Genomic DNA, 27,762 nt, shown 5'->3' on the forward strand with positions numbered 1-27,762 from the left:
TTACCACCAGTCGCACCACCATTACCACCAGTCGCACCACCATTACCACCAGTCGCACCACCATTATCACCAGTCGCACCACCATTATCACCAGTCGCACCACCATTACCACCAGTCGCACCACCATTACCACCAGTCGCACCACCATTACCACCAGTCACACCATCATTACCACCAGTCACACCACCATTATCACCAGTCACACCACCATTATCACCAGTCACACCACCATTACCACCAGTCACACCATCATTACCACCAGTCACACCATCATTACCACCAGTCACACCACCATTATCACCAGTCACACCACCATTATCACCAGTCACACCACCATTACCACCAGTCACACCACCATTATCACCAGTCACACCACCATTACCACCAGTCACACCACCATTACCACCAGTCACACCATCATTACCACCAGTCACACCATCATTACCACCAGTCACACCACCGCTTAATAAGCTTGATGTGCAAGAGAGTATGTGGAGAATCCTCCTATTCTTTTGGAAACACTGGTGGAATCATGTTCATTTTACACAAAGTTCCATTTGTGTGAATGCTTTAGGGATTTTCTTCATTTGGGGCAGTGAGCTCTCAGTATATAGTCCAAATGCATATATCAAATTTCTGAGCACATTAGTTTTGTTTGTTCTTTTTAATTATTTTTCTCCTGTTCTTTCTTTGATTCGTTTTCTTTTTCTTTTTCAGAGAATGATTTAACTTGCTTGGACTTTTGACGTTGACTTTCTTCGCAATCCATGTCCTGACACGTTTACTCTTGGGGCTCACACATAAAGTCTTCTCTTTAGTGTACAATCTATGAAAATATACAAAAATAAATTACAGAAAGATGCAATAAATCAGCTGTTTTCAAATTGTGAAGCATGAGTTTACATCAATCTAAAATATACAAGTCAACAGAAGGAGGCCATGGTTCTAGCAATACAAGCTTTTAACCCTTTGGTGATTGATGCCTGGATGCCCAGAGCAAATTTAACACCAAAACCCCAAAAAAATCCAAGACCAACTTACCGACCAGCCTGCTAACCAACTAAATTGTCCTGTCTAACAGTAGGCATTAAAAACATGTTTTTAAAGCCTACTGTTAGACAGGACAATCCAGTTGGTAAGCAGGCTGGTCAGTAAGTTGGGCTTGGAATTTCTTTGGTTTTGTTTTGCATGCGTTGCCCTTCCGTGTGCACCTTGCTGCAAGGCCCGTTATAAGTGAGGGCAATGGCCCCTTGTTTGTACAGATTTAAAGTGGTTGTAAACCCAATGTAAAAAAATAAATAATAAAAAAACATCCAAGACAAAGGCATAATGAGCTAGTATGCATACCTTAGATCAAAGCCCCCGCAGCGGTCTTTGTCCCCCCCTCCGGCGACGACATTTCTCCCGGGGGTTACTTCCGGGTATCGTGGCTCCGGCACTGTGATTGGCTGGAGCTGCGATGACATCACTTCCGTGCATGCACGCAGGAGCCGCCGGTAAAGGCACACGGACTGAAGCAACGGCACATAGGTGCGCATGTGCCAATGACATCGGCACATACAGAGGACAGGGGATATCTCCTAAACCGTGCAGGTTTAGGAGATATCCAGGGTAGCTACAGGTAATATCTAGCCTTAATATAGTCTTACCTGTAGCATAAAGTGATTGTAAACCCCCCCTTAAAAAAACGCTACAAGACAAAGGCATAATGAGCTAGTATGCATAGCATACTAGCTCATTATGAATTACTTACTTTAGATTGAAGCCCCCGCATCGGTCCTTGTACACCGCTTCGGCAAAAAGTGATTGTAAAGAGTTTACAACCAAACATGGTATACTTGCAAAAGTTTTCCACAGAGCAGCCCGAATCCTCTTCGTTTTGGGTCCCCCACTGGTGGTCCTGGCTTCTCCACCCCACTAAATACCCCCAATAGAAAGCCCCTTGCTAGGGGAGCACTCAAGCAGGCTCGCTCCCGTTCCGTTTTCTGTATGTGAATGGACCGGCCCCGCCCCCTGCTCTCTCTTCATTGGCTCACTGGCTGTGATTCAGAGAAGCAAGAGCCAATGGCTCCTGCTTCTGTGTGAGCCAATGAAGAGAGAGAGACCCAGGAGAACCTCTGCTGTCATGCACATTGTTGGATCGAGAAGGGGTTTAGGTAAGTATATGGGGAGCTGTACTCCTTTAGAACCACTTTGATTTGTGTCTAGATTATGAACTTTTCAAATAGTCTTCTTTCAACTCTGCATCTATTAGCATTGTGGAGGAACACATTTTCACAGCACAGAGAGAGAGAGAGAGACTTGTAAAGCGCAACACATGCGAACTGAATCGCCTCTGGGCGCTGTATCCATTTCATGGGTAAGGAACTCCTTGACCTCAGAAGAGATGGGTTTTAATCTTTCTCCTGAAGGCCAAGTGGTCCGACTCCAGTCGGATGGTGGTTGGTAGTGCATTCCACAGGCGAGGTCCCTGGACTGCAAATCTTCGATCTCCTTTGGACTTGTATCTGGCCTTGGGTATCTGGAGGAGGTTTTGATTGGTGGATCGCAGAATGCGATTGGGGTTATGGGCTTTTATTTTTTCGCATAGATATTGGGGGGCGTTGCCTTGAATACACTTATGTATTAGGCAGAGTGCCTTGAAAGTGATTCTGTCTTTTACTGGCAACCAATGAAGGGATCTCAGTGAAGGTGAGATTGATTCCCATGTTTTTTCCCAGTCACTAGTCGAGCGGCCGTATTTTGAACGACTTGCAGACGAGTGATTTGGTATTTGGGGAGTCCTAGATAGAGGGCATTTGCGTAGTCGAGTCTGGAATTGATGATTGTTCCCACCACGACTGCAATGTCCTCTTTCGGAATAAAGGGCGTGAGTCTGCGTAGTGGGCGCAGCAGATGGTGGGATCCGCTGACTACTGACCCTATTTGTGCATCCATTGTCATGTAGGTATCGAAAATGACTCAGAGACTTTTGACTTTGGTGCTAGGGGTGATAGTTTTACCCAGAATGGGTGGGGGAGTCCATGTTGACGCAGGGTGATTTTTCCGGTTAGCGTGAAACAGGAGACGTTCTGTTTTCGACCCGTTGAGTTTAAGATAACTGTTTGTCATCCAGTTATCTATTAGAGTGAGGCATTTCTCTAGTCCAAGAGAATGATCCTTTTTTTTGCAGATGCGGAAATACAGTTGTGTGTCGTCTGCATAGGAGTGGTAAAGTAACTTCTGGTTACTGATGATTTCAAAGAGAGAGCGAAGATAGATATTAAACAATACGGGCGATAAGGGAGATCCCTGAGGGACTCTGCATGACACCGTACGTTTTTCAGAAGTGAAAGACCCCAGTTTCACTATTTGTGATCGGTTTTCCAAGAAGGAGGAGAACCATGGTAAAACACATTCAGCGACTCCGGCTACTTCAGCTAGCCTAGCCAGTAGTAGTCCGTGGTCTACAGTGTCAAAAGCCGCGCTTAGGTCCAGCAGTATCAGGAGACAAGATTCTCCTTCATCTGCGACCTCTAGAGCGTCATCCCATATTTTGAGCAGCGCCGTTTCTGTTCCGTGACCCAGACGGAAGCCTGATTGAAACGGATCGCACAGGCACTGAAATCTCATCTTTCTTCTAGAAGAGCAGATTTTGGACTGACAGCTCTTGGAAGTGGGAACAAATATCTGGATTAGACAGTTATCAGCTCCCCCTGAAATGTGCCAATTGTGACAACAGGGGGGGGGGGGGGGGGGTCGGAAAAAAAAAAGCCTAAATCCAATTTTTGGGTGGAACTCCACTTTAATAAATGAGGTAAAGATTCACTTTGCAAAGAGTACCCAATCACGTGCAAGGAAAAAAAAATGCATTTTTGCTTGCACACGATTGGATGATAGAAGTCAGCAGAGTTTCTGCTCATTTACTAAGCTCTGGAGCAAATGCACTTGCAGAGGGCAACTTCACATTGGCCTGAGGCTCCGTTACTGAGATGTAGGCCCAGGAGCTGCTGGGGTCTACTGATCCAGGGATGGTCCTGTGTCGCCTTGCCTGCTGGAAGGGACTGAACAATTGAGGACTCAATTGGAGGATGTATCCAGATCAAAATCTACCTCGCAGTGCTGCCGGAATGGCTGAGAGATTCTGGCACTGTGAGCGGTGCTCTTTTCTTCAGAAGTTAACCCAGTGCGCGGTTACCCAAGTCTGTGGCAGAGACTATTGAAACCAATTCTACTTTTACCAAGTCTGTGGCAGAGACTATCTTTTGATCGAGCTTTGCACCGGCTGCTAGGCCAGTGAGAGTGGGCCTATGTGGTGGACACTAAGTCCAGCGTGGAGACAGTTGTTCCTCTGGACCTAAGAGAATATTCGTGATTCGCAAGTAAGATGCCTGAATCTCCCCTAAACCTCCATCCCTCTTTTCTGAAGTTTACTTTATAAAAAACCCTCTCTGTAGGAGGGAGAAAAAGAGACTGGGGCCCGGATTCAGATACGTTGGCGTATCTCCTGATACGCCGTCGTATCCTTGAGTGTGGGCTGTCGTATCTATGCGCCTGATTCAGAGAATCAGTTACACATAGATTTCCCTAAGATCCGACTGGCGTAAGTGTCTTACACCGTCGTATCTTAGGCTGCATATTTACGCTGGCCGCTAGGTGGCGCTTCCGTATAGTTACGCAAGGAATATGCTAATGAGGTATTTACGCAGATTCAGAAACGTACGTCCCGCTGGCGCATTTCTTTACGTCGTTTACGTTAGGTTTTTTCCGGCGTATAGTTACCCCTGCTATATGAGGCGTAGCTAATGTTAAGTATGGCCGTCGTTCCCGCGCCGAGTTTTGAAAATTTTACGTCGTTTGCGTAAGTCGTTCGCGAATAGGGCTGGACGTCATTTACGTTCACGTCGAATCCAATACGTCCTTGCGGCGTACTTTGGCGCAATGCACACTGGGATATTTCACGGACGGCGCATGCGCCGTTCAAAAAAAACGTCAAACACGCGGGGTCATCTGAAATTTAAATAAAACACGCCCACAACATCCCCATTTGAATTAGGCGGGCTTACGCCGCCACACATACGTTACATACGTTACACCGCCATAACTAAGGGCGCAAGTTCTTTCTGCATACGGAACTTGCGCCCAAAGTTACAGTGGCGTAACGTATCTAAGATACGTTACGCCCGCCCATAGATAGCGCATTCTATCTGAATCCGGGCCTGGGTGTTTGGCGCAGACATTTCTTTCTTTAACCACCTCTTCAAGGAGAACCCCTGAGACGAGGACAAGGAACAGTAAGGTAACGGCAGGCCCAAATCTAAACCAGCAGCTCCTTTGGGGGTAGTGCTACAATAGGAAAAACATTTTATGCCAGTAAATACCTTATACCTTATACAGACCACTTCCTGTTTCTTGTCTGGTCATTAACCTAGGCTTATGACATCATATACATCTCTCTCTCTCTCTCTCTCTCTCTCTCTCTCTCTCTCTCTCTCTCTCTCTCTCACTTTTGTGAGAGTTTGCCAGGAAAGGAGATAGGGTGAGTCATAAGAGGGCCAATGAGAGCTGAAGGTGTGCCTCTGTGTGTCTGTGTTAATCTAGGAAGTGAACAGGCAGCAGCTTCAGCTGCCCACAGTTAAAATGGCTGCAGCCAGACTTAGTGGCAGGAGATTTCTGCAGCTTATTTGGCAAGTACAGAATCACAGATATAAAATAATATGCAAAGTGGTTGGAGGGAAGCTTCAGAATGGTAAAGATGTTTTTATTACAAATTATGTGAGCAGACTGCAGTTCTTCTTTAAAGGGGTAAAACATTCCGGGGCTGAAGTGGTTAAAGTCACCAAGAAAAATCTATAACAACTAAGTGGACTGACCTTTTCATGTGAACAATCCTAATGAATTTATGTCACTAAGTGCACAATTTGGTACGTTAATTCCAGTAAATAAGAGGTAGAATTTCGAGTTTTCTAACAAGTATGTTCACATCTGAGTCTTTGTAGCACATTCTTGGCTTAGTTTCAATAATTTTAAACAGAAAACAATTCTACATAAATATCTTATCAGAGCGATATTTGTCGCAGTGCTTCTGGAGCCGTACCTTTTTAGCCAACCATCCAAATTAGAGGGAACGCCGCATCGCCTTTCCATGGCAGGAGCTTTCTATTGCTTTCATTATTTCTTCACAAAGTTCAGTTGTGACTTACTGTACTGTATATATTGGGGGGATATTTATTATAGCAAAAAGTAAAAAATATTGTTTTTTTTTCAAAATTGTCGCTCTATTTTTGTGTAGCACCCTCAATGACCACAGCTAGTGATCAAGTGATCAAGGTGTTCTGCATCATAGTGGCATCTTGATTCCAGGGCTGGTGCAAGGATTTTTGACACCCTAGGCGAAACCTAATTTTGCAGTCCCATAGGCTCCACCCCTGACTCCACCCCCTTTTCCCTACCCATGTGACAGGAGGCAGCGCTATACAGGAAGCATTGGCTTCCTCTAGCGATGGTTTCGGTTCTGCGATGCGCCTTTAATTATACCACCGGTCAGACGGAGCAGCTGCCTGGGACTGAGTTAGTTACATGCTGCAGCCTGCAGAGAATGCAGATGCGGAGGTCCGGGTGCCCCTTAGGCAGCAGTGCGCCCTATGCGGCTGCCTAGTTTGCCTAGTGGTTGCACCGGCCCTGCTTGTATCAAATGTAAAACAGTTTTTATATGAATAGTAAAGGAGTAATATAAAGCAATAACTTATTACAAAATTTTACATAAAATCAACCCAATCCTTTGAGAAAACGCTGTGATTAACTGAAATGGGTTAAAACAGAACATGTTCCTGCTGGCTGTTTTAATAAAGGAAGAATATAATTTTCCATCTCGGTATAATTGATTTGCTTTGGCACAGACAAGTCATGCCAGCACCTAAAATGTGCCCATGGAGTGTGGAGTCTAATCTCATCTGAAGCTGCATATTTACCAATTCATTATTCCTTCCCCGTATGTCTGACCTAAACTTTCAAGTTAGATTAGGAATGAATATTGCAGGCTAGAGCTGCACGATTAATCGTCAAGAATTGTTATCGCGATCTTTTTCCTGTTGCGATTCTTGACACAGGGTTTCACGATCTTTGACATGAAAATAATTTTCTCTCTGCACTTTGGTATGCAAAGAATCTTCTCTCTGCTCTCAGCCAAAAGTCAAAGTCTGGGCAGCCTGCCAAGTTTTGAAAACATTCTTTATCAGTGGATAGTTAAGTCTAAACATTGTATCACATCAAAGGAATAAACTTCTGTATGTAAATTAGGGAACGTTTAACCACTTAAACACCAAACCTTTTTCTGACAGCTCTTTTTAAGTTAAAATCATTGGGCCGGATTCAGATCGATTTGTCTATCTATCTGCCGGCGTAACGTATCTCAGATACGTTACGCCGCTGTAAATTAGGGCACAAGTTCCGTATTCAGAAAGAACTTGCGCCCTAAGTTACGGCGGCGTAACGTATGTGGTCCGACGTAAGCCCGCCTAATTCAAATGTGGATGATGTGGGCGTGTTTTATTAAAATTTAGTGTGACCCCACGTTTTGACGTTTTTTCCGAACGGCGCATGCGCCTTTCGTGAAAGAATCCCCATGCGCATGCTCGAAATTACGCCGCAAATCGTCAATGCTTTAGACGTGAACGTAACTTACGTACAGCCCTATTCGCGAACGACTTACGCAAACGACGTAAAATTTTCAAAATTCGACGCGGGAACGACGTCCATGCTTAACATTGGCTACGCCTCATAATAGCAGGGGTAACTTTACGCCGGAAAAAGCCCAACGTAAGCGACGTAAAAAAAAGCGCCGGGCGGACGTACGTTTCTGAATCGGCGTATCTACCTAATTTGCATATTCCTTGCGTAAATATACGAAAGCGCCACCTATCGGCCAGCGTAAATATGCAGCCTAAGATATGACGGTGTAAGACACTTACGCCGGTCGGATCTTAGGGAAATCTATGCGTAACTGATTCTCTGAATCAGTCGCATAGATACGACCACGCAACTCAGAGTTACGACGGCGTATCCGGATATACTCCGTCGTAACTCCGTTGTGAATCCGGGCCAAAGTCTGGGCAATCTGCCAAGTCTGGGCAGCCTGCCAAGTTTTGAAAACATTCTTTATCAGTGGAAAGTTAAGTCTAAACATTGTATCACATCAAAGGAATAAACTTCTGTATGTAAATTAGGGAACGTTTAACCACTTAAACACCAAACCTTTTTCTGATAGCCCTTTTCAAGTTAAAATCATTATTTTTTTTTTGCTAGAAAATTACTTAGAACCCCCAAACATTATATATTTTTTTAGTAGAGACCTAGAGAATAAAATGGCGGTTGTTGCAATATTTTATGTTGCACTGTATTTGCGCAGCAGTCTTTTTAAATGCAATTTTTTTGGAAAAAAATACTTTAATGAATAATAAAAAAAACTAGCCAGTAAAGTTAGCCCATTTTTTTTTTTTTTTTGTATAAATGTAAAAGATTTTACGCCGTAAGAATCGTGATCTTCATTCTAAGCAAAAAAATCGTGATTCTCATTTTGGCCAGAATCATGCAGCTCTATTGCAGGCATTATAAAAGGGTAGTGCCAAGAAAGACAGCATAAAGATATCGATCATATATACGTAAAACATGAACATGTGACCAGGTAATTATACTTACACAAAAGCTTGGAGGTGACAAAGGCCATCACGTCTCTGGATTTTATAGCGGATTACTTTTTTTAGCGTATTCTTTGAAATTCTTTCCCCAAGCTCGGTGCAACAACTACTGCTGAAAGCAGAGAAAGCTGCTAAAATAAATAAAAAAATACATTTAAAAACAGGCAGCAGAAACTCAGAACTAGCACAAAGCTTCTAAGGTGTATGTAAAGCCAAAATCTATATATTTTTTTTTTTTAGGATAGAGTAGGGAAGGGCTAAAACCAGATAGTTTTTTGTTATCTGTGTACCTTTCTCTTCACTTCCTGTCCCAGAGACACAACAGGAAGTTAGAGGAAATCTCATAGGCTGCATTCACACCTGGGCATTTTGAAAAGAACCTCCCAAACTTTTTTTAAGTGAGAAGCTTCACACAATGTGGTTTGCAGTACAATTTATTGTGCGACAATTGCGGCAGAATCGTGCCGTGTTTTTAGGTGCCATTTAAAGGGATGGCATCTGAAATGTACATTGTGCAATTTGTCATTCACATTTGGGCATCTTGAAATCTATCCTATTGGAAGCTTTCTTTCATCCTTTGTTCTGGGTCAGATCTAATGCCTCGTACACTTGATGAGAATATGGAACAAATGATCGTCTGTTTTTTTTTTTTCCATGCTAGTCTCATATGCAAAACGAATAGGTCACTATAGAGTTACAAAAAATTCTCGCAAGACAGAATATAACTTCCCGCGATGATGTAATCTATTGTATTGTAATGTATTCTTTCATTTCTGAGCATGCACAGTCTTGTTAAAGCGGGGCTCCAGGCATCATTTTTTATTTATTTTTTGCCAGCTAAAATTAACCACTTAAGACCCGGACCATTATGCAGGTAAAGGACCTGGCCAGTTTTTGCGATTCGGCACTGCGTCACTTTAACTGACAATTGCGTAGTCGTGCGACGTGGCTCCCTAACAAAATTGGCGTCCTTTTTTCCCCACAAATAGAGCTTTCTTTTGGTGGTATTTGATCACCTCTGAGGTTTTTATTTTTTGCGCTATAAACAAAAATAGAGAGACAATTTGGAAAAAAAAACTATGGCCCAGATTCTCAAAGGCGTTACGACGGCGCAACACCATTTGCGCCGTTGTAAGTCCTAATCTGGCCCCGGGTATCTATGCGACTGATTCTTAGAATCAGTTACGCATAGATACCCATTAGATCTGACAGGCGTAAGGCTCTTACGCTGTCAGATCTTAAATGCAATTTTTTTTCCCGCCGCTAGGTGTCGCCGGTGTCGTTTTCCCCGTCGCTTATGTAAATTAGCAAATTACGACGATTCCCGAATGTACGCGCGCTCGACGCAGAGAATTTACGACGTTTCCGTAGCCTTTGCGACGCGTAAAGTTGCCCCTGGGGTCTATGAGGCGCAGCCAATGTTAAGTATGGCCGTCGTTCCAGCGTCGAAATTTAAAAAATCTACGTCGTTTGCGTAAGACGTCCGTAAATGGCGCTGGACGCCTTTTACGTTAACGTCTAAGCAAATGACGTCGGTGCGACATCATTTAGCGCAATGCACGTCGGGTAATCAGAGATACGCTACGCCGCTGTACCTTACCTGGCGTATATTCGAATCCTCAGCGAGTTCGCGCCGTAAGTTACGGCGGCGTAGCGTATTTCGTGCGGCGGAATTCAAATCGGCGGGTAGGGGGCGGGTTTCATTTAAATGAAGCGCGTCCCCGCGCCGAATGAACTGCGCATGCGTCGTTCAGAAATTTACCGCCGTGCTTTGCGCAAAATGACGTCGCAACGGCGTAATTTTTTGAACTTAGACGTGAGTTACGTCCATCCCTATTCACGGACGACTTACGCAAAAAAAAAAAATTCAAATTTCGACGCGGGAACGACGCCCATACTTAACATGGCAAGTCTATCTATATGCCGCAAAATACCAGCTTTAACTATACGCCGGAAAAAGCCGACTACAGACGACGTTAGAAAATGTGACGGCCACGCGTACATTCGTGAATCGTCGTAAATCGCTAATTTGCATACCCGACGCGGAAAACGACGCGAACTCCACCCAGCGGGCGCCGAAGTATTGCACCTACGATCCGAAGGCGTACGAAGCCGTACGCCTGTCGGATCGAACCCAGAAGCCGTCGTATCTTGGTTTGAGGATTCAAACTAAAGATACGACGCGGGAAATTTGAAAGTACGCCGGCGTATCAGTAGATACGCCGGCGTACTCGCTCTGAGGATCTGCCCCTTGCCTTATATCCTCCATATGTCCGTATCCATCATATGTGTGGGCATGTGAAGCCCAGTTCCTTTTTCTTCCTGGTTTTCAGGGAGAGGTGCATGCTGGGCGTTTTTTAGGCACAGTAATGCCCAGAGACTCCTGGGAAATGAGTGTCATCATTTCCAAGGAGGCAATGGGGTCTTAGGACAGGAAGTTGATCCACCTAAGACCAGGAACTAGACAGATTTCGAAAACTGCCTAGTAACAGCCAGATAGAAGTGAGTAAAATGTATTTATTTTTTTAAATTAATTTTTTTACATTAAAGGCAAGCTGTTAATAGAAAGTTAATTTTTAGGGTGGAACTCCGCTTTACTTCGACTTTTTACTGACAAATACTGTACTGATTAAAGCAAAAATTGTTCATTCTGTTATCATACGAGAAAAAATGCCACGTTTATCCCTTCGGATAATTTCGCATGAACTGACGTGATCGACTCTCTGAAGCTGTATACGAACGATCAGATTATCTGACGATCGCTCCCAAAGCAGTATTTTTGTCCAATTTTCTCATTGTGTATACTAGGCTTAGGAGTTTGCATTTCCCCTTGCTTTGTTTCTTGGGGACAAGACTATAAACGGAGGGGAGAATCACCTTCATGTAAACATAAACAGCAACAAAACTTTTCCCAATGGGAAGATAAGTAAACCTATAGAAAAATTCAATCTAAACTTAGCCTTGGGTTTTCTGGGATACAGTTATCTGAATAAATTACTGTCAAAGGCACTACACTTGAGCAAAACGATTTGGCAGCGGGCCCGAAGCATCGCGACCGCAACATGTAAACACCTCCTGGTGCTGCCTACTGCAGCTTAAGGGGGTGGTTCATAAGGTGGTAACAACACGGTTCAATGCATTCTTACTTCCGCAGCATACTGTATATAAGGAGCTGCAGGTGTCCTCAAACCAAAAAATAAACAAACAAACTCAAAAATAATAATGTATCAAAAAATATCTTTGTTCAGATAACTGTATCCCAGAAACTCCAAGACTAATAGCTGGATTCAAAAAGACGCGCCTAACGTTAGGCAGGCGTAGCGTATCTCATATACGCTACGCCGCCGTAAGTTAGAGAGGCAAGTTCTGTATTCACAAAGCACTTGCGTCCTAAGTTACGGCGGCGTATCGTAAATGTCCCGGCGTAAGCGCACCTAATTCAAATTGTGAAGAGGTGGGCGTGTTTTATGTAAATAAAGCATGACCCCACGCCGTCCATGGACGTATCCCAGTGCGCATGCTCCAAATTATGCCGCAAAGACTCATCGGTTTAGACGTGAACGTAAATGACGCCCAGCCCCATTCACGGACGACTTACGCAAACGACGTAAAAAATTCAAAATTCGACGCGGGTCCGACGTCCATACTTAACATTGGCTGGGCCAGCTTTTTGTTGGACCAACTTTACACCTGAAAACGCCTTACGTAAACGGCGTATCTTTACTGTGACGGGCAAGCGTACGCTCGTGAATAGGCGTATCTCGCTGATTTACGCATTCTAGGAGTAAATCAGCGTACGCGCCCCTAGCGGCCGGCGTAAATAGTCAGCTAAGATACGACAGCGTAGGAGGTCGTATCTTAGCTACATTGAGGCCTAGTACACACGAGAGGATTTATCCGCGGATACGGTCCAGCGGACCATTTCCGCAGATAAATCCTCTCGAGGATTTCAGCGGATTTGGATCCGATGGAGTGTACTCACCATAGGATCGAAATCCGCGCCGAAATCCCCTCGCGATGACGTGACGCGCCGTCGCCGCGTCATCATCGCGGCGCGACACGTCATCGCGAGGGGATTTCGGCGCGGATTTCGATCCTATGGTGAGTACAGCGCGACGCTGTCATATAAGGAATTCCACGGATGCGTCGAATCATTACGACGCATGCGGGGGATCCCTTCGGACGGATTGATCCGGTGAGTCTGTACAGACCAGCGGATCAATCCGTTGGGATCAATTCAAGCGGATAGATTTGTAGACATGTCCGCAGGAATGTACACACCATAGAATCTATCCGCTGAAACCGATCCGCTGAGATTTTTCAGCGGATGGATTCTATGGTGTGTACGGGGCCTTAAGTGTATCTCAATTTGAGAATACACTTAAATGTACGACGGCGCAGATTCAGAGATTTACAACGACGTATCTACTGATACGGCGGCGTAAACCTCCCTGAATCTGGCCATAAGTTTTAAAGTGCCGTTTCGGGGGTGGGGGCGGAAGTAAGAATGCATTGAGCCATGTTGTTACCACCTTATAAACCACCCCCGTTTTTTTTCAAACTTTTCGCTCTTCTTTTGTTTATAGCGCAAAACGTAAGAACTGCAGATGTGATCAAATACCACCAAAAGAAAGCTCTATTTGTGGGGGAAAATTTGGGTATAGTGTTGCATGACTGCGCAATTGTCATTCAACGTTTGACAGCGCTGAAAACTAAAAATTGGCCTGGGCAGGAAGGGTGTGAAAATGCCCTGTATTGAAGTGGTTAATCAATTAAACACCTTTGGAGTATCAATCCACTGCTGGTCAAGTTGTGCTCATATTAATTTGATTATGCATTTTTGCATGTGGATAATTCATGCACTATCATACGTAGTATCATATTACACTATTGACACTTTATTTGTTCACTGCTGCTAATAGCAATACATCACTTAGATAGAGCGGCATTTACTTTGAATTTATGCACACACACGATTGTATGAGACGTGATTAGTGCCAGCAGCTGTCCATAGAACCTTCATATAAAATAGGTAGCTTCAAGAATTTCTAATTTTAATGGGCTGCCTACATGCAGCTCAAGGCTAGGACGGGAAGAATTTACCCCCTTCCTGACCAGAGAACTTTTTGCAATACGGCACTGTGTCGCTTTAACTGACAATTGCACAATTGCGATGTCGCACCCAAACAAAATTTCCGTCCTTTTTTTCCCAGAAATAGAGCCTTTTTTTTGTGGTATTTGATAACCTCTGCTGTTTTTCATGTTTGCGCTATAAACAAAAAAAAAGCGTACATTTTGAAAAAAAAATAGCAATATTTTTTACTTTTTTGCTATATTAAATATTCCCAAAAGATATATATAAAAAACGAATTTCTTTCTCAAGTTTAGGCCGATATGTGTTCTTCTAAATATTTTTGGTAAAAAAATCACAATAAGCGTATATTGATTGGTTTGCGCAAAAGTTATAGCGTTTACAAAATAGGGGATAGATTTATGGCATTTTTTTTTTTATTAGTAATTGCGATGATCTGAGATTTTTAAGGCGGACACATCAGACACTTTTTTTTTTTTTTTTTAGGATAAACCAAGATTTTTAATAATGAGCGAAACATTTTTGACACTATTTTGGGACCATTGTCATTTATACAGCCATCAATGCTATAAAAATGCATTGATTAATGTGTAAATGACACTGGCAGGGAATCTAACTGTGGGGGGGGCTACCACTGACATGACAGCGATCGCTGCTCCCGATGACAGGGCGTAGTAGATCCCTGCCATGTCACTAGGCAGAACAAGAAAATGCCTTTTTTACATAGGCATCTCCTTGTTCTGCCTCTCGGTCTTACGATCGCGGGCCACCAGCGAACATCGAGTTTACAGGACCTTCAGGCACGCTCCTGCGGCGTGCGCGCACCCGCAAGGCGACAAATTTGAAGGGACATACCTGTACGCCCATTTGCCTGCCTGTGCCATTCTGCCAACTTATATGTGTGTGCGGCGGTCGGCAAGAGGTCAATAGATCTGGACAAATGTAAAATTTACTGATTTTCACACTCTGTGGACATGATGATCCCATAAGACAGGGGTCGTCAACCCCCGGTCCCCGGCCCACTACCGGGCCGTGGCGCTTCTGCAGCCGGTCCGCGGGTGCGAGCGGCCAGCAAGGGAGATCCTGGGCCGCCGGTGTCCTGCAGAGAACTGTCCGAAGAACACCGGCATGAGAGCGCTGTGTGGATGGGAAAAAGCGGGCGTGCAAGCAGAGATAAAACTAGTAGAATCAAATAAACGTGAACAGGTGTTCAAACTGATAAAAACAGCGCTAATATGTGGATAATCATCCAAATAAATAAATAAAGTGGTGAAAACCTGAAAGATACTGATGGTGTGAAGGGTGATCTATAGCTGGTATAAGTGCACCTGGCACCAGATATTGCACCAATATTGTGGATGGGTCCCAATCAATCAATGGGATGTGTGCTTACCACAAAAAAAGGCAGACCTTCAGATCAAACTGGTACTGTAAGGGTTAACACTCGAGCAGGGTCATATGTGGAGACAAAAAAAACAGCATAATCATGGTATAATATCGTCTACACAACAGCCCATTTGCCAGGTTTAAATGACAAGTCCCCAGTGTGTGCCCGTACAGTGACTGTGAATGATAAAAGCCAATACAAACGAGTTCACTGCTTCTCACTGGCGTCCTCCCGTCCACAGGGGCCGCGCTGGTGCTGCGGATACGATGGTAAGCTGTGTCCTGGATACGATTGGATAGCCGTGGAACGCAGTGGAACGCACGTAGACTTCCTGTGTAGCGCTGTGTAGCCACGCCCTGACGCGTTTCGTCACTTCCGACTTCAACTGAGGGCGTGCAAGCAGAGATGATATCTTTCTCCGCCCCCCCGCATCACCGCTCTTCCGTCCTCAGTGCCAGTGCTCTGTCTGTCGGAGATGCGGCGGGGAGCAGAGAGATGACATCATCTCATACTGCCCGCATCACCGCTCTCCTGCAGCTCCTCGCTGTGTGAAACTTTGGATTCCTTGTTCAGCCGGCGCAGATTGCCTCTGAACAAGGGAAGGGATGCTTTACTGATCTGGTGACAGGCAACATGGCTAGTGACAATCCATATCTGGTGACAGGCAATGTGGCAAGTGGCAATCCACATCTGGTGACAGGCAATGTGGCAGGTGGCAATCCACACCTGGTGACAGGCAATGTGGCAATCCACATCTGGTGACAGGCAACGTGGCAGGTGGCAATCCACATCTGGTGACAGGCAATGTGGCAATCCACATCTGGTGACAGGCAACATGGCTAGTGACAATCCACATCTGGTGACAGGCAATGTGGCAATCCACATCTGGTGACAGGCAACGTGGTAAGTGACAATCCACATCTGGTGACAGGCAATGTGACAATCCATATCTGGTGACTGGCAATGTGGCAGGTGGCAATCCACATCTGGTGACAGGCAATGTGGCAGGTGGCAATCCACATCTGGTGACAGGCAATGTGGCAATCCACATCTGGTGACAGGCAACGTGGCAGGTGGCAATCCACATCTCGTTACAGGCAATGTAGCAGGTGGCAATCCACATCTAGTGACAGGCAACGTGGCAGGTGGCAATCCACATCTGGTGACAGGCAATGTGGCAGGTGGCAATCCACATCTGGTGACAGGCAATGTGGCAGGTGGCAATCCACATCTGGTGACAGGCAATGTGGCAATCCACATCTGGTGACAGGCAACGTGGCAGGTGGCAATCCACATCTCGTTACAGGCAATGTAGCAGGTGGCAATCCACATCTAGTGACAGGCAACGTGGCAAGTGACAATCCACATCTTGTGGCAGTAAGCGTGGCAGGTCATGTGGCAAGTGACATTCTGCATCTGGTGACAGGCAGCGTGGCAAGTGACTAGCCACATCTGGTAGCAGGCGACAGTGGCAAGTGACACGTCAGGGCTCCCACTGATTCTACATTATGGTGAGTTGAACTATTTCATTTATTACTACAATGTAATAATAGAAAAAATGCGTTTCAATCACCCTGACACCATAACAAGCATGGTGCCGTGATGATTGAAGCGTTAACACCAGCCATTGCCCGCGTGACCGTGTTGAAATCCGTAAGGAGAAAATGCAGTCCTGAAAAAAACGCTGCATTTTTGTGTGTGCCGTGTGCATGAGCTCAAGAAAGGATATGACACGGATAATAGTTAATGCATACGCTGTGATTTCTACTGTTAAAATGCCAAAATAAACAAAAAAACACAACTAGATTAATGTGACCAGATTTTTTTAATTTAAATCCAGGGACATATTTTTTTTTTTTTTACTAGTAATGGCTACGCTCTGACCAGCACATGATCACCAGAAAGGGGCACAGAAAATGGAAAAAAATACACCCCCCTAAGCTAGTAGGAGCAGCGGAGCGGGGGCGTGTAATTCAGAATACATTCTTTTTTATTCTGACTGTCTACACAACGTCTTTCATGTTGAAAGAATTGCCGGCAAGTGCGAGGGGTGATTATCCCGATTATCCAAAGACTGTCTGACTGACTGTCTTTGAAATTGTCCCAGCCCGTGTTCATATCCAATCCGGGGACAAAACCGGGGACAGACTTGGTCCGGGGACAGTGTCCTCAATCCGGGGACTGTCCCCTGAAACCGGGGATGTATGGTCACCCTAAACTAGATGCCACTAAGCAGTTTCCATCTAGTAAATGACACCTGCATGTCCTCATATACACTGTAAATTATCTACATTCACAATGGCAGGTAACACAGAGTGCGACTAAGCGGCTTAACATTATTTACCTGCAATTTACTACATTACAAAGTTAATTTTTATGAGCTAATACTGCAGGGTTTCACAGTTCTCCGTTTTCATTTTTCCAGATCTTATCATGTTTACAGGCGATAGCCGAGTATGGTATGTTTAGGTTCCTTCCATGAAAATATGTGTGCGCCCCTCCTTTGTTCACAGTGTGAGAAAATACCACTGGCCTGTGAACGGAGGAAAAAAACATATCTGAGTCCTTCTGCCCCTCGAGATAATCACCCCTCGCACTTGCCGGCAATTCTTTCAACATGAAAGACGTTGTGTAAATACAGCAGCTGTAATAGAGATCACTGGATATGCTTCATTTGGAATACTGTATAATGACAGTTACATCAACCTAACAACTAAAACAAATGTTTTATTGTTTTTATGTGTGTAATAAAATGTCTCGCTAATCCGCCATTAATTAACTCCTTCTTCCCATTCTTCTCTTAACTAATATTTTCCTGCAAGTTCCATTTTTTTAGTTCTATTTTTCTATTAACCCTTTAATGCCTAAGCCTATTTTTGACATTTGGGCCCAGATTCACGTAGATCGGCGCATCTCTGCGGCGGCGTAACGTATCCGATTTACGTTACGCCTCTGCAACTTAGACGGGCAAGTGCTGTATTCTCAAAGCACTTGCTCTGTAAGTTGCGGCGGCGTAGCGTAAATCGGCCGGCGTAAGCCCGCCTAATTAAAATTTGGATCAGGGGGGCGTGTTTTATGTAAATGTACTGTGACCTGACGTGATTGACGTTTTTCACGAACGACGCATGCGCCGTCCGTGGAAATCTCCCAGTGTGCATTGCTCCTAATACCCTGCAAGGACGTATTGGTTTTGACGTGGACGTAAATTACGTCCAGCCCCATTCACGGACGAGTTACGCAAACGACGCAAAATTTTCAAATTTCGACGCGGGAACGACGGCCATACGTAACATTGTTACGCCGCACTTAGACCACCATATAGCAGGGGCAACTATACGCTGGGAAAAACCTAACGTAAACGTCGTAACTTTACTGCGTCAGCCGCGCGTACGTTCGGGAATTCGCGTATCTAGCTAATTTGCATACTCAACGCGGAATTCGACGGAAGCGCCACCTAGCGGTAAAAAAAAATGCAGTTTAGATCTGACGGCGTAAGAGACTTACGCCTGTCGGATCTAATGGATATCTGATATCTATGCGTAACTGATTCTAAGAATCAGGCGCATAGATACGCCGTCGTATCTCTTTTGAGAATCTGGACCTTGGTGTTTACATGTTAAAATCCATATTTTTTGCTAGAAAATTACTTAGAACCCCCCCCAAACATTATGGGCCAGATCCACAAAGAGTTACGTCGGCGTATCTATTGATACACCGCGTAATTTTCATTGATGTGCCGTCGTATCTTTGTTTTGTATCCACAAAACAAATATACAACTGAATGTGGGCTAGATCCGACTGACGTACGTCTTAGTACGCTATCGGATCTTAGGTGCATATTTACGTTGGCCGCTAGGTGGCGCTTCCGTTGATTTCCGCGTCGAGTATGCAAATTAGCTAGATACGCCGATCCTCAAACGTACGTCCGCCCGGCACATTTTTTTACGTCGTTTATGTAAGGCTTTTTCTGGCGTAAAGTTACCCCTGCCTCTATGAGGCTTACGCAATGTTAAGTATGGACGTCGGGACAGCATCGAATTTTTCGTCGTTTGCGTAAATCGTTCGCGAATAGGGCTTTGCGTAAGTTACGTTCACATCGAAAGCATTGACTATTTGCAACGTGATTTCGCACATGCGCACTGGGATACGTCCACGGACGTTCGTAAAAAGCGTCAATTACGTGGGGTCATACTAGATTAGCATACAACACGCCCACTCCAAGCCTACTTTGAATTATGCGGCCTTACGCTGGCAGATTTACGTTACGCCGGCGCACATATAGGAGCAAGTTCTTTGTGGATACCCTACGAGCCACTCAGATTTACGGCGGTGTAGCGCATATGAGACGCGCTACGCCCGCCTAAATATACGCCCTTTTTTGTGGATCTGGCCCTATATATATTTTTTTAGCAGAGAATCTAAGAAAAAGACACTTTCATGAATTAAAAAAAAAAAAACGAAACAGTAAAGTTAGCCCAATTTTTTTGTATAATTTGGAAGATGATGTTACGCCGAGTAAAAAGATACCCAACATGTCACGCTTTAAAATTGCGCACACTCTTGGAATGGCGACAAACTACGGTACCTAAAAATCTCCATAGGCGACGCTTTTAAAAAAAATAAACGGTTACCAGGTTGGAGTTACAGAGGAGGTCTAGTGAAAGAATTATTGATATCGCTCTGACGATCGCAGCGATACATCACTTGTGTGATTTGAACACCGTTTACATATGTGGGTGCAACTTCCGTATGCATTTTCTTTGCTGCGCGAACTCGCGGGACAGGGGTGCTTTAAAAAAACAATCGTATTTATTTTTAATGTAGCGCTACCCCCGGGAGGAGCCGCTGGTTAGATTTGGGATCGGCGTATTTAAGTTACCTCTATACTGTGTCTAGGGGTGATGGTGGTGTTGAGAGCAGTAACAGAATGTCTGGATCGTTGGTTGACGTTTTCAATGCTTTATTCTCTGGTCAAACACGACCAACATGTCAACTTGAGGTAGACAGGATAGGTTGGTGAAGGAAGAGCAATTTCACAGAATCAGGCTGTGGATAGTAAAGGCAGTCCTGCCCTTTAGCAACTGTGTTCGTCTACGTCGCCACTCCAGCCGGAGTGGGTAAAGTGCCCCTGGACAGGCCCCTCTCACAGGCCTGGCAGCCAGAGCGCCACTTGGAGTTTCTGGGAGGAACAAGTCTCTGTCACCGACTTGGCCCTAATCAAATTGGGATATTAAAGTGAGACCTCTGCCACAGGCCTAGTGCTTGAAAGTTAGAGCGGTAGAGCGAATCCTCCCAGCTTGTCTTTGGGGTCACCGACTGACAGTTTGAGTGTGACCCAGATCCCTGATGGTTCGTTCAAGCCCTGTTGGATCACCTGCCTCCGGGTTCTCCTCAGACCGATCCCCCACCGAACAGCACCCAGCTTGGAATCTTCTCAATAGGTATGGGGACCCAGTAAGTCACTGGGGTCCCCTGGCAGCTTCAGTTGCTCTGGGCTATGAGAGCCCAGAGTCAGGAACTCCGCGTAGCACACGACCCCGGCCTGGTAGGCCATAGTGGTGGGGCCTGTGATGTGCGCACACCCTAAAGGTGGGTGCCGCACTTGGAACCAGGAACCCGCGAAAAGAACCCCGAACAACGGCCTCCGCCACAGAAATACTCCTCCCCAGCATGCCCCGCGAGGGAAAACTTTGGCTGCTGGGAAGTAGCGGCTCCGCCTGGACCCCCTCTGGCGCCACATGCCGCCCAGAGATGAGACCGCATCTCTGGGGCACAGACTGACCCACAGGACAATCTAGATTTGGCAACAGCCAAATTTTAACAAATCAACGAATGAGAGCAATATAACTCTCTCATTCCCCCACTAAATTTAAATATAGCACCTGTACGAAAGTACACAGACGCTACATTAATTTTTTACATTGTGTTTTTAAAAAATATATTTTTTGTTCACTTTTATTGCTGTCACAAGGAATGTAAACATCCCTTGTGACAGTAATAGGTGGTGACAGGTACTCTTTATGGAGGGATCAGGGGTCTTAAAGACCTCCAATCCCTCCTTTTCATTTCAAAGTATTCAGATCGCCGAAAACTGCAATTCTGAATACTGTAATTTTTTTTAAAACCGTCGCCATTGGCAGCCGAGTTTACATTCAGGAGACTGGAACAAAGCTGGGAGGCCCGGTCAGAGCGGTGGAAGGTGTCGAGAGGGGGGATGTCCCATCCGCTCCTCCGGGATAACAACCGAGCGGCTTTTAGCCGCATCAGTTATTATCCCTGGAAAGCCGATCGCCCGCTCTAAAAAACTATACCGGGATGCAGGGCCGGACTGGGAGAAAAAAACAGCCCTGGAAAACATTTCATACCAGCCCCATAGCATTATTATACCAGCCCAACATCATAGCGTCATTATTTTCATGTTCCTAAAAGAGAAAACCTTACATTTTAAAGAAACATTTAAAGAGCGTATTATATAAAGATAAGACAGATATGAAAGCACATAGGGCTAGGGAGATTTTATATATATATATATATATATAGTGGAACCTCGGATTAAAAGCATAATCCGTTCCAGGAGAATGCTCGTAATCCAAAGTACTCACATATCAAAGTGAGTTTCCCCATTGAAGTTAATGGAAGCGAAAATAATTTGTTCCGCATTGACTTAAATTGCATGCAATACCGCATGTGGCCAGAGGTGGGGGGCGCCAGAGAGCATCGGAGACACATTTGGAAATGTCACTTGCCACTTGTCCCTTGTCACCAGATTCAGCATACCACTTGCCATCCGTCCCCTGCCACCAGATTCAGCGTGTCACTTGTCACTTGGACTGGGCGACAGCAGGGGGACTGGCTGACAGCAGAAATTCTTACAAGGCCTCATTCACACGACGGGCCGTTCGGGTCCGTCTGTCACGGACATGAACGGCCCCTCCATGCATCGCTATGGAGCGTCGGATGTCAGCGGAGACATCTCCACTGACATCCTACCCGATCCGATCTGCTAAAAACAGACGTATGGGGGCCACGTCCCCATCTGTCCATGCGGATCGGATCAGGTAAGATCTGATGAAAACGGACATGCTGTCCGTTTTCATCAGATCGCTCCATAGGAGACAGCTGTGCCCGACAAGCCCCTCCCCGCTCAGTGAGCAGAGAGGAGCTTGTCATCCGTCGGCTCAGCGGAGATCTGCGGACTGATTTCCCACTGAGCTGACAGGAGCAGGCGGACTGCGTAGCGACTGTGTGAATGAGGCATAATAGGCTAATACATATACAAAAAAATGTATATAAAAAAACGAATTTGTTCATCAGTTTAGGCCGATATATATTCTTCTACATATTTTTGGTAAAAAAAATCACAATAGACGTATATTGATTGGTTTGCGCAAAAGTTATCACGTCTACAAACTATAGGATCGTTTTAGAAACGATCTGCGATTTTTAGCGGGACTGCGATATTGGGGCGGACAAATCTGAGACCAAATTACACTTTTTGGGGACCAGTGACATTATTACATTGATCAGTGCTATGAAAAAATGCAGTGATCAATGTAATAATGACACCGGCGATCAAGGGGTTAATTAAGTGTGTTCCCTCAGTGTGTTCTAACTGTAGGGGGGATGGGCTCGCTGTTCCCGATCACTGGGAATAGAAGATCTCTGTAATATCACTAGGCAGAACGGGGAAATGCCTTGTTTACAAAAAATATATATATAATAAATAGAAAACCTCCATATACAGAAATCCATAGCCACAGTTCATCCAGAGGAAGGCAAAAAATCCCAATAAAGAATGATCCAATTTGCTCCAGTGGGGGAAAAATCAATTCCTTCCTGATCACCCAGAATCCAATTGGTTCCCTGGATCACAGAGCCTGTCTAGGCTGGGGAAAGGTCCCGACCATTTGGTTAAGCGAGCCGCTGAGAGCGTGACCCAGAAGCTCCCGTCCTCTCCATAGCCCAATGCTCCAGTGAGTGGTGGGGGGGGGGGGTGTTGGAGTAGAAGAGAGCTGGTGACTGAGAGTCAAAAAAGCACTGGGAGCTGAGCGATCGCCGGTGTTCGATCGCTCAGTTCTCAGTCTTAGAGCTGGCAGTGGACAGATGCAGCATCCACCTAGTTAAGTATAATTAAAAAAAGAAAAAACTTCTCTTTTAACTATAAATGTTAGCATCCAGTTATATTTTCTGCATTTAGAAATGCATCCAGCTCTTTTTAAAACAATCTACTGAGCTGGCCTGAACCAGTTCTTGAGGGAGTCTAGTGCACATTTTCACAGCTCTTACTGTGAAGAAACCTTTCCATATGTGAAGGTTACATCGCTTTTCCTCCAGACGTAAAGAGTTCCCCCTTGTCCCTTGTAATGACCTTAAGCCGGCCATACACGGTTCGAGCCATGTATGGGCAGGCTGAATGTGCCCAAGTTGACCAATCACACAACCAGCCTGTCGGATTTTACATGCGATTATTGCTATCGTCTATTATAGCTGCTAGCAATAATCACTGTGTTCTCCCAGAGGGGACGGATTCTTTCCCCCCCCCCCCCCCCCCCCCCCCCCCACCAGGAGAACACAGCAGTGAAAGCCGGTAATGCAGGGCGCCTGCCTATCCATGGTCCAGCCCCTTAATCCAATAGACTTAAAAAAAGGGTGGGCTCGGGCGCAGAGCACTTGTCACGCCCAGTTGTGTGACAATAGCGAATTAATATTTGCTATTGTCACACTGATTCTCCTCCTGGCCAATCAGGAAGCGTGTCTTGAGACCTGTTTCCAGATTGGCCGAGGGAGAAGCGATCCTATTGGCCGAGTAGGAGGGAGGAGGCACATGGCCGCTGTGATGCAGGGGAAGCAGCCGTTGCCCGGAGGGAATCGCTAGATGGGGAGAGTACAGGGCTGGCAACCTGACCAACCACGGACGGGGGGGAGTGGTGCGATTGACCTACCAATCCACGGGGAGCCCGACTCACGGGGGAGCCACTGTGCTGTTTTGGGGGGGGCACACATTGCTCCCACCCACAGCCACCACCCCCCTCAAAAATTAACAACAGCCGTCACTGGAACACAGTGGCTCTGCGAGAGGGATTCCCCCATAGACACTGACTGGGGATGGCTTAATAAAGCAAATAGACTGTGCACTTTGCAAGTGCAGTTGCTCCAGAGCTTAATAAATGAGCATAAACTCTGCTGACTTCCATCATCCAATCATATGCAAGCAAAAAATGCTATTTATTTTTATTTTCCTTGCATGTGATTGAGTATTCTTTACAAAGTGAATCTTTACCTCCTTTATTAAGCTCCGGAGCAACTACACTTGCAGAGCCCAACTGCACTTTGCAAAGTGCACAGTCTATTTGCTTTTAGTAAATCAACCCAACTGTGTTGATGGGGGAATCAAGCTCTTTTCTTTCCTGCAACCCATGATTCACTATATATGTGAACTAGATAAGTACCGTATTTATCGGCGTATACCGCGCACAGGGCAAAATCGTGGGTGCGCGGTATACGCCGATACCCGCTTTCCCGCGCCGAGTTTGAATACTGCGCCGACATATACAGAGCGCAGTACACTCGTGTATTGTCGGGCAGTCTCGGCTCCTCCCGCGCTGACGTTCTGAACGTACAGGACGTCAGCGCCAGAGTAGCCGAGCATTGCCGACAATACACGAGTGTACTGCGCTCTGTATATGTCGGCGCAGTATTCAAACTCGGCGCGGGAAACGAGCGGGGAGGACGCGAGGACGCCGGACCCGACAAAGAGGACACCCGAAGCCGCAGACGGACGCCGGACCCGACGAAGAGGACACCCGAAGCCGCAGACGGACGCCGGACCCGACGAAGAGGACACCCGAAGCTGCAGACGGACCCGACGAAGAGGACACCCGAAGCTGCAGACGGACGCCGGACCCGACGAAGAGGACACCCGAAGCTGCAGACGGACGCCGGACCCGATGAAGAGGACACCCGAAGCCGCAGACGGACCCGATGAAGAGGACACCCGAAGCCGCAGACGGACCCGACGAAGAGGACACCCGAAGCCGCAGACGGACGCCGGACCCGACGAAGAGGACACCCGAAGCTGCAGACGGACCCGACGAAGAGGACACCCGAAGCCGCAGACGGACCCGACGAAGAGGACACCCGAAGCTGCAGACGGACCCGACAAAGAGGACACCCGAAGCCGCAGACGGACCCGACAAAGAGGACACCCGAAGCCACAGACGGACGCCGGACCCGACGAAGAGGACACCCGAAGCTGCAGACGGACCCGACGAAGAGGACACCCGAAGCCGCAGACGGACCCGACGAAGAGGACACCCGAAGCTGCAGACGGACCCGACAAAGAGGACACCCGAAGCCGCAGACGGACCCGACAAAGAGGACACCCGAAGCCGCAGACGGACGCCGGACCCGACGAAGAGGACACCCGAAGCTGCAGACGGACCCGACGAAGAGGACACCCGAAGCCGCAGACGGACCCGACGAAGAGGACACCCGAAGCTGCAGACGGACCCGACAAAGAGGACACCCGAAGCCGCAGACGGACCCGACAAAGAGGACACCCGAAGCCGCAGACGGACGCCGGACCCGACGAAGAGGACACCCGAAGCTGCAGACGGACCCGACGAAGAGGACACCCGAAGCCGCAGACGGACCCGACGAAGAGGACACCCGAAGCCGCAGACGGACGCCGGACCCGACGAAGAGGACACCCGAAGCCGCAGACGGACCCGACGAAGAGGACACCCGAAGCCGCAGACGGACGCCGGACCCGACGAGGCCGCTGATGGACGCCGCGCAAGACACCAAAACTGTAAGTACAATAAAACTTTTTTCCACAGGATTCGGGGCAACTTTAGGGGTGCGCGCTATACGCGGGAGCGCGCTATGCCCCGATAAATACGGTAAATCATAATGATGCAGAGAAGACTGAAGACAATGATAGAAATACATTTTACTTTTTCAACTCCTGCTATATCGGCAGACCAGTCAGCAGTGGAAAAAAATAAAAATACATTTTTTTCTCATACAGTCTGGAGTTCACAGCCCTCTTGGTTGCCTGGACATCAGATCATTACTCCAAATAACCCAGAAATAACCCATTAATCATTAATAGTTCATTATTGTCAAACTCAGCAGAAATATACAGTACTTCTTTATCTAATGAGACTAGCACCCTTGTCTTGAGGAAAGGATTTACTAAAGACAAATAGACTGCGCACTTTCCAAAGTGCAGTTGCACTCTGCAAGAGCAGTTGCTCCAGAGCTTAATAAATGAGCAGAAGCTCTGCTGACTTCCATCATCCAATCATGTACAAGCAAAACTGCATTTTTATTTTTTTTCCTTGCACGTGATTGGGTACTTTTTGCAGAGTAAAGCTTTACCTCATTTACTAAGCTCTGGAGCAACTGCACATGCAGGGCCAGATTCTCAAACGAGATACGACGGCGTATCTCCAGATACGCCGTTGTATCTCTGAGTTGCGGGGTCGTATCTATGCGCCTGATTCTTAGAATCAGTTACGCATAGATTACCCGTAAATCCGACTGGCGTAACTGTGTTACACCGTCGTATCGTAACTGCATATTTACGCTGGCCGCTAGGTGGCGCTTCCGTCGAATTCCGCGTCAAGTATGCAAATTAGCTAGATACGCAAATTCATGAACATACGCCCGGCCGACGCAGTACATTTACGCCATTTACGTTAGGCTTTTCCCGGCGTATAGTTACCCCTGCTATATGGTGGCGAAAGTGCGGCGTACCATTGTTAAGTATGGCCGTCGTTCCCACCACGAAATTCGAAAATTTTACGTCGTTTGCGTAACTCGTCCGTGAATGGGGCTGGACGTAATTTACGTTCACGTCAAAACCAATACGTCCTTGCGGCGTATTAGGAGCAATGCACACTGGGAGATTTCCACGGACGGCGCATGCGTCAATCACGTCGGGTCACACAACATTTACATAAAACACGCCCCCCTGTTCCAAATTTGAATTAGGCGGGCTTACGCCGGCCGATTTACGCTACGCCGCCGCAACTTACGGAGCAAGTGCTTTGAGAATACAGCACTTGCCCATCTAAGTTGCGGAGGCGTAACGTAAATCGGATACGTTACGCCGCCGCAAAGATACGCGATTCTACAAGAATCTGGCCCGCAGAGCGCAACAGCACTTTGCAAAGTGCACAGTCTTTTTGTCTTTAGTAAATCAACCCCAAAGACTGTGCACTTTGCAAGTGCAGTTGCACTCATTTTCATTAGTAAATGTAGTAAAGCTTCGCTCTGTAATAAATACCCAATTAGGTGCAAGGAAAATAAAAAATCAGCATTTTTGCTTGCACATGATTGGATAATGGTAATCAGCAGAGCTTTATCGCATTTACTAATCGCTGGAGAAAATACGTGAAATTGCACTTGCTAAGTGCACACTCAGCCTTTAGTAAATCCTTTGCGGTGCCTTTGATAGCGATAAAAAGGGAGCAGTAAAAACGTACCTTCAGTAAGACACAAGAGACAAAGGAAGGACGAGGCCAGTCTGAGAGCTGTCATTGCGGAATCCGGAGAGTGTGGAACAGCCTGTCTCTTATATATACATACAGGTAAGGAGAGCC

The 27,762-nt window shown here is 46.3% G+C and overlaps 1 protein-coding gene across 2 annotated transcripts; it reads right to left on the minus strand.

The window, feature by feature from the left end:
* Positions 1-345: 345 nt before the first annotated feature.
* On the minus strand, positions 346-27,762 carry CCL28 (C-C motif chemokine ligand 28). Of its 2 annotated transcripts, none has more exons than XM_040339037.1 (3): positions 27,646-27,762; positions 8,677-8,803; positions 346-826 (listed from the first exon to the last, which is right to left on the minus strand). In XM_040339037.1, exons 1-3 carry the CDS (start codon positions 27,698-27,700, stop codon positions 646-648), a joined length of 363 nt encoding a protein of 120 aa, XP_040194971.1. In that variant the 5' UTR covers positions 27,701-27,762; the 3' UTR covers positions 346-645. The 2 variants fall into 2 exon arrangements, with proteins under 2 accessions (XP_040194971.1, XP_040194963.1); XM_040339029.1 differs by having other exon boundaries at positions 8,677-8,806; positions 27,646-27,753.

The sequence above is a fragment of the Rana temporaria genome, chromosome 1 (assembly GCF_905171775.1).
Source record: "Rana temporaria chromosome 1, aRanTem1.1, whole genome shotgun sequence".
Taxonomy (NCBI): Eukaryota; Metazoa; Chordata; class Amphibia; order Anura; family Ranidae; genus Rana; species Rana temporaria.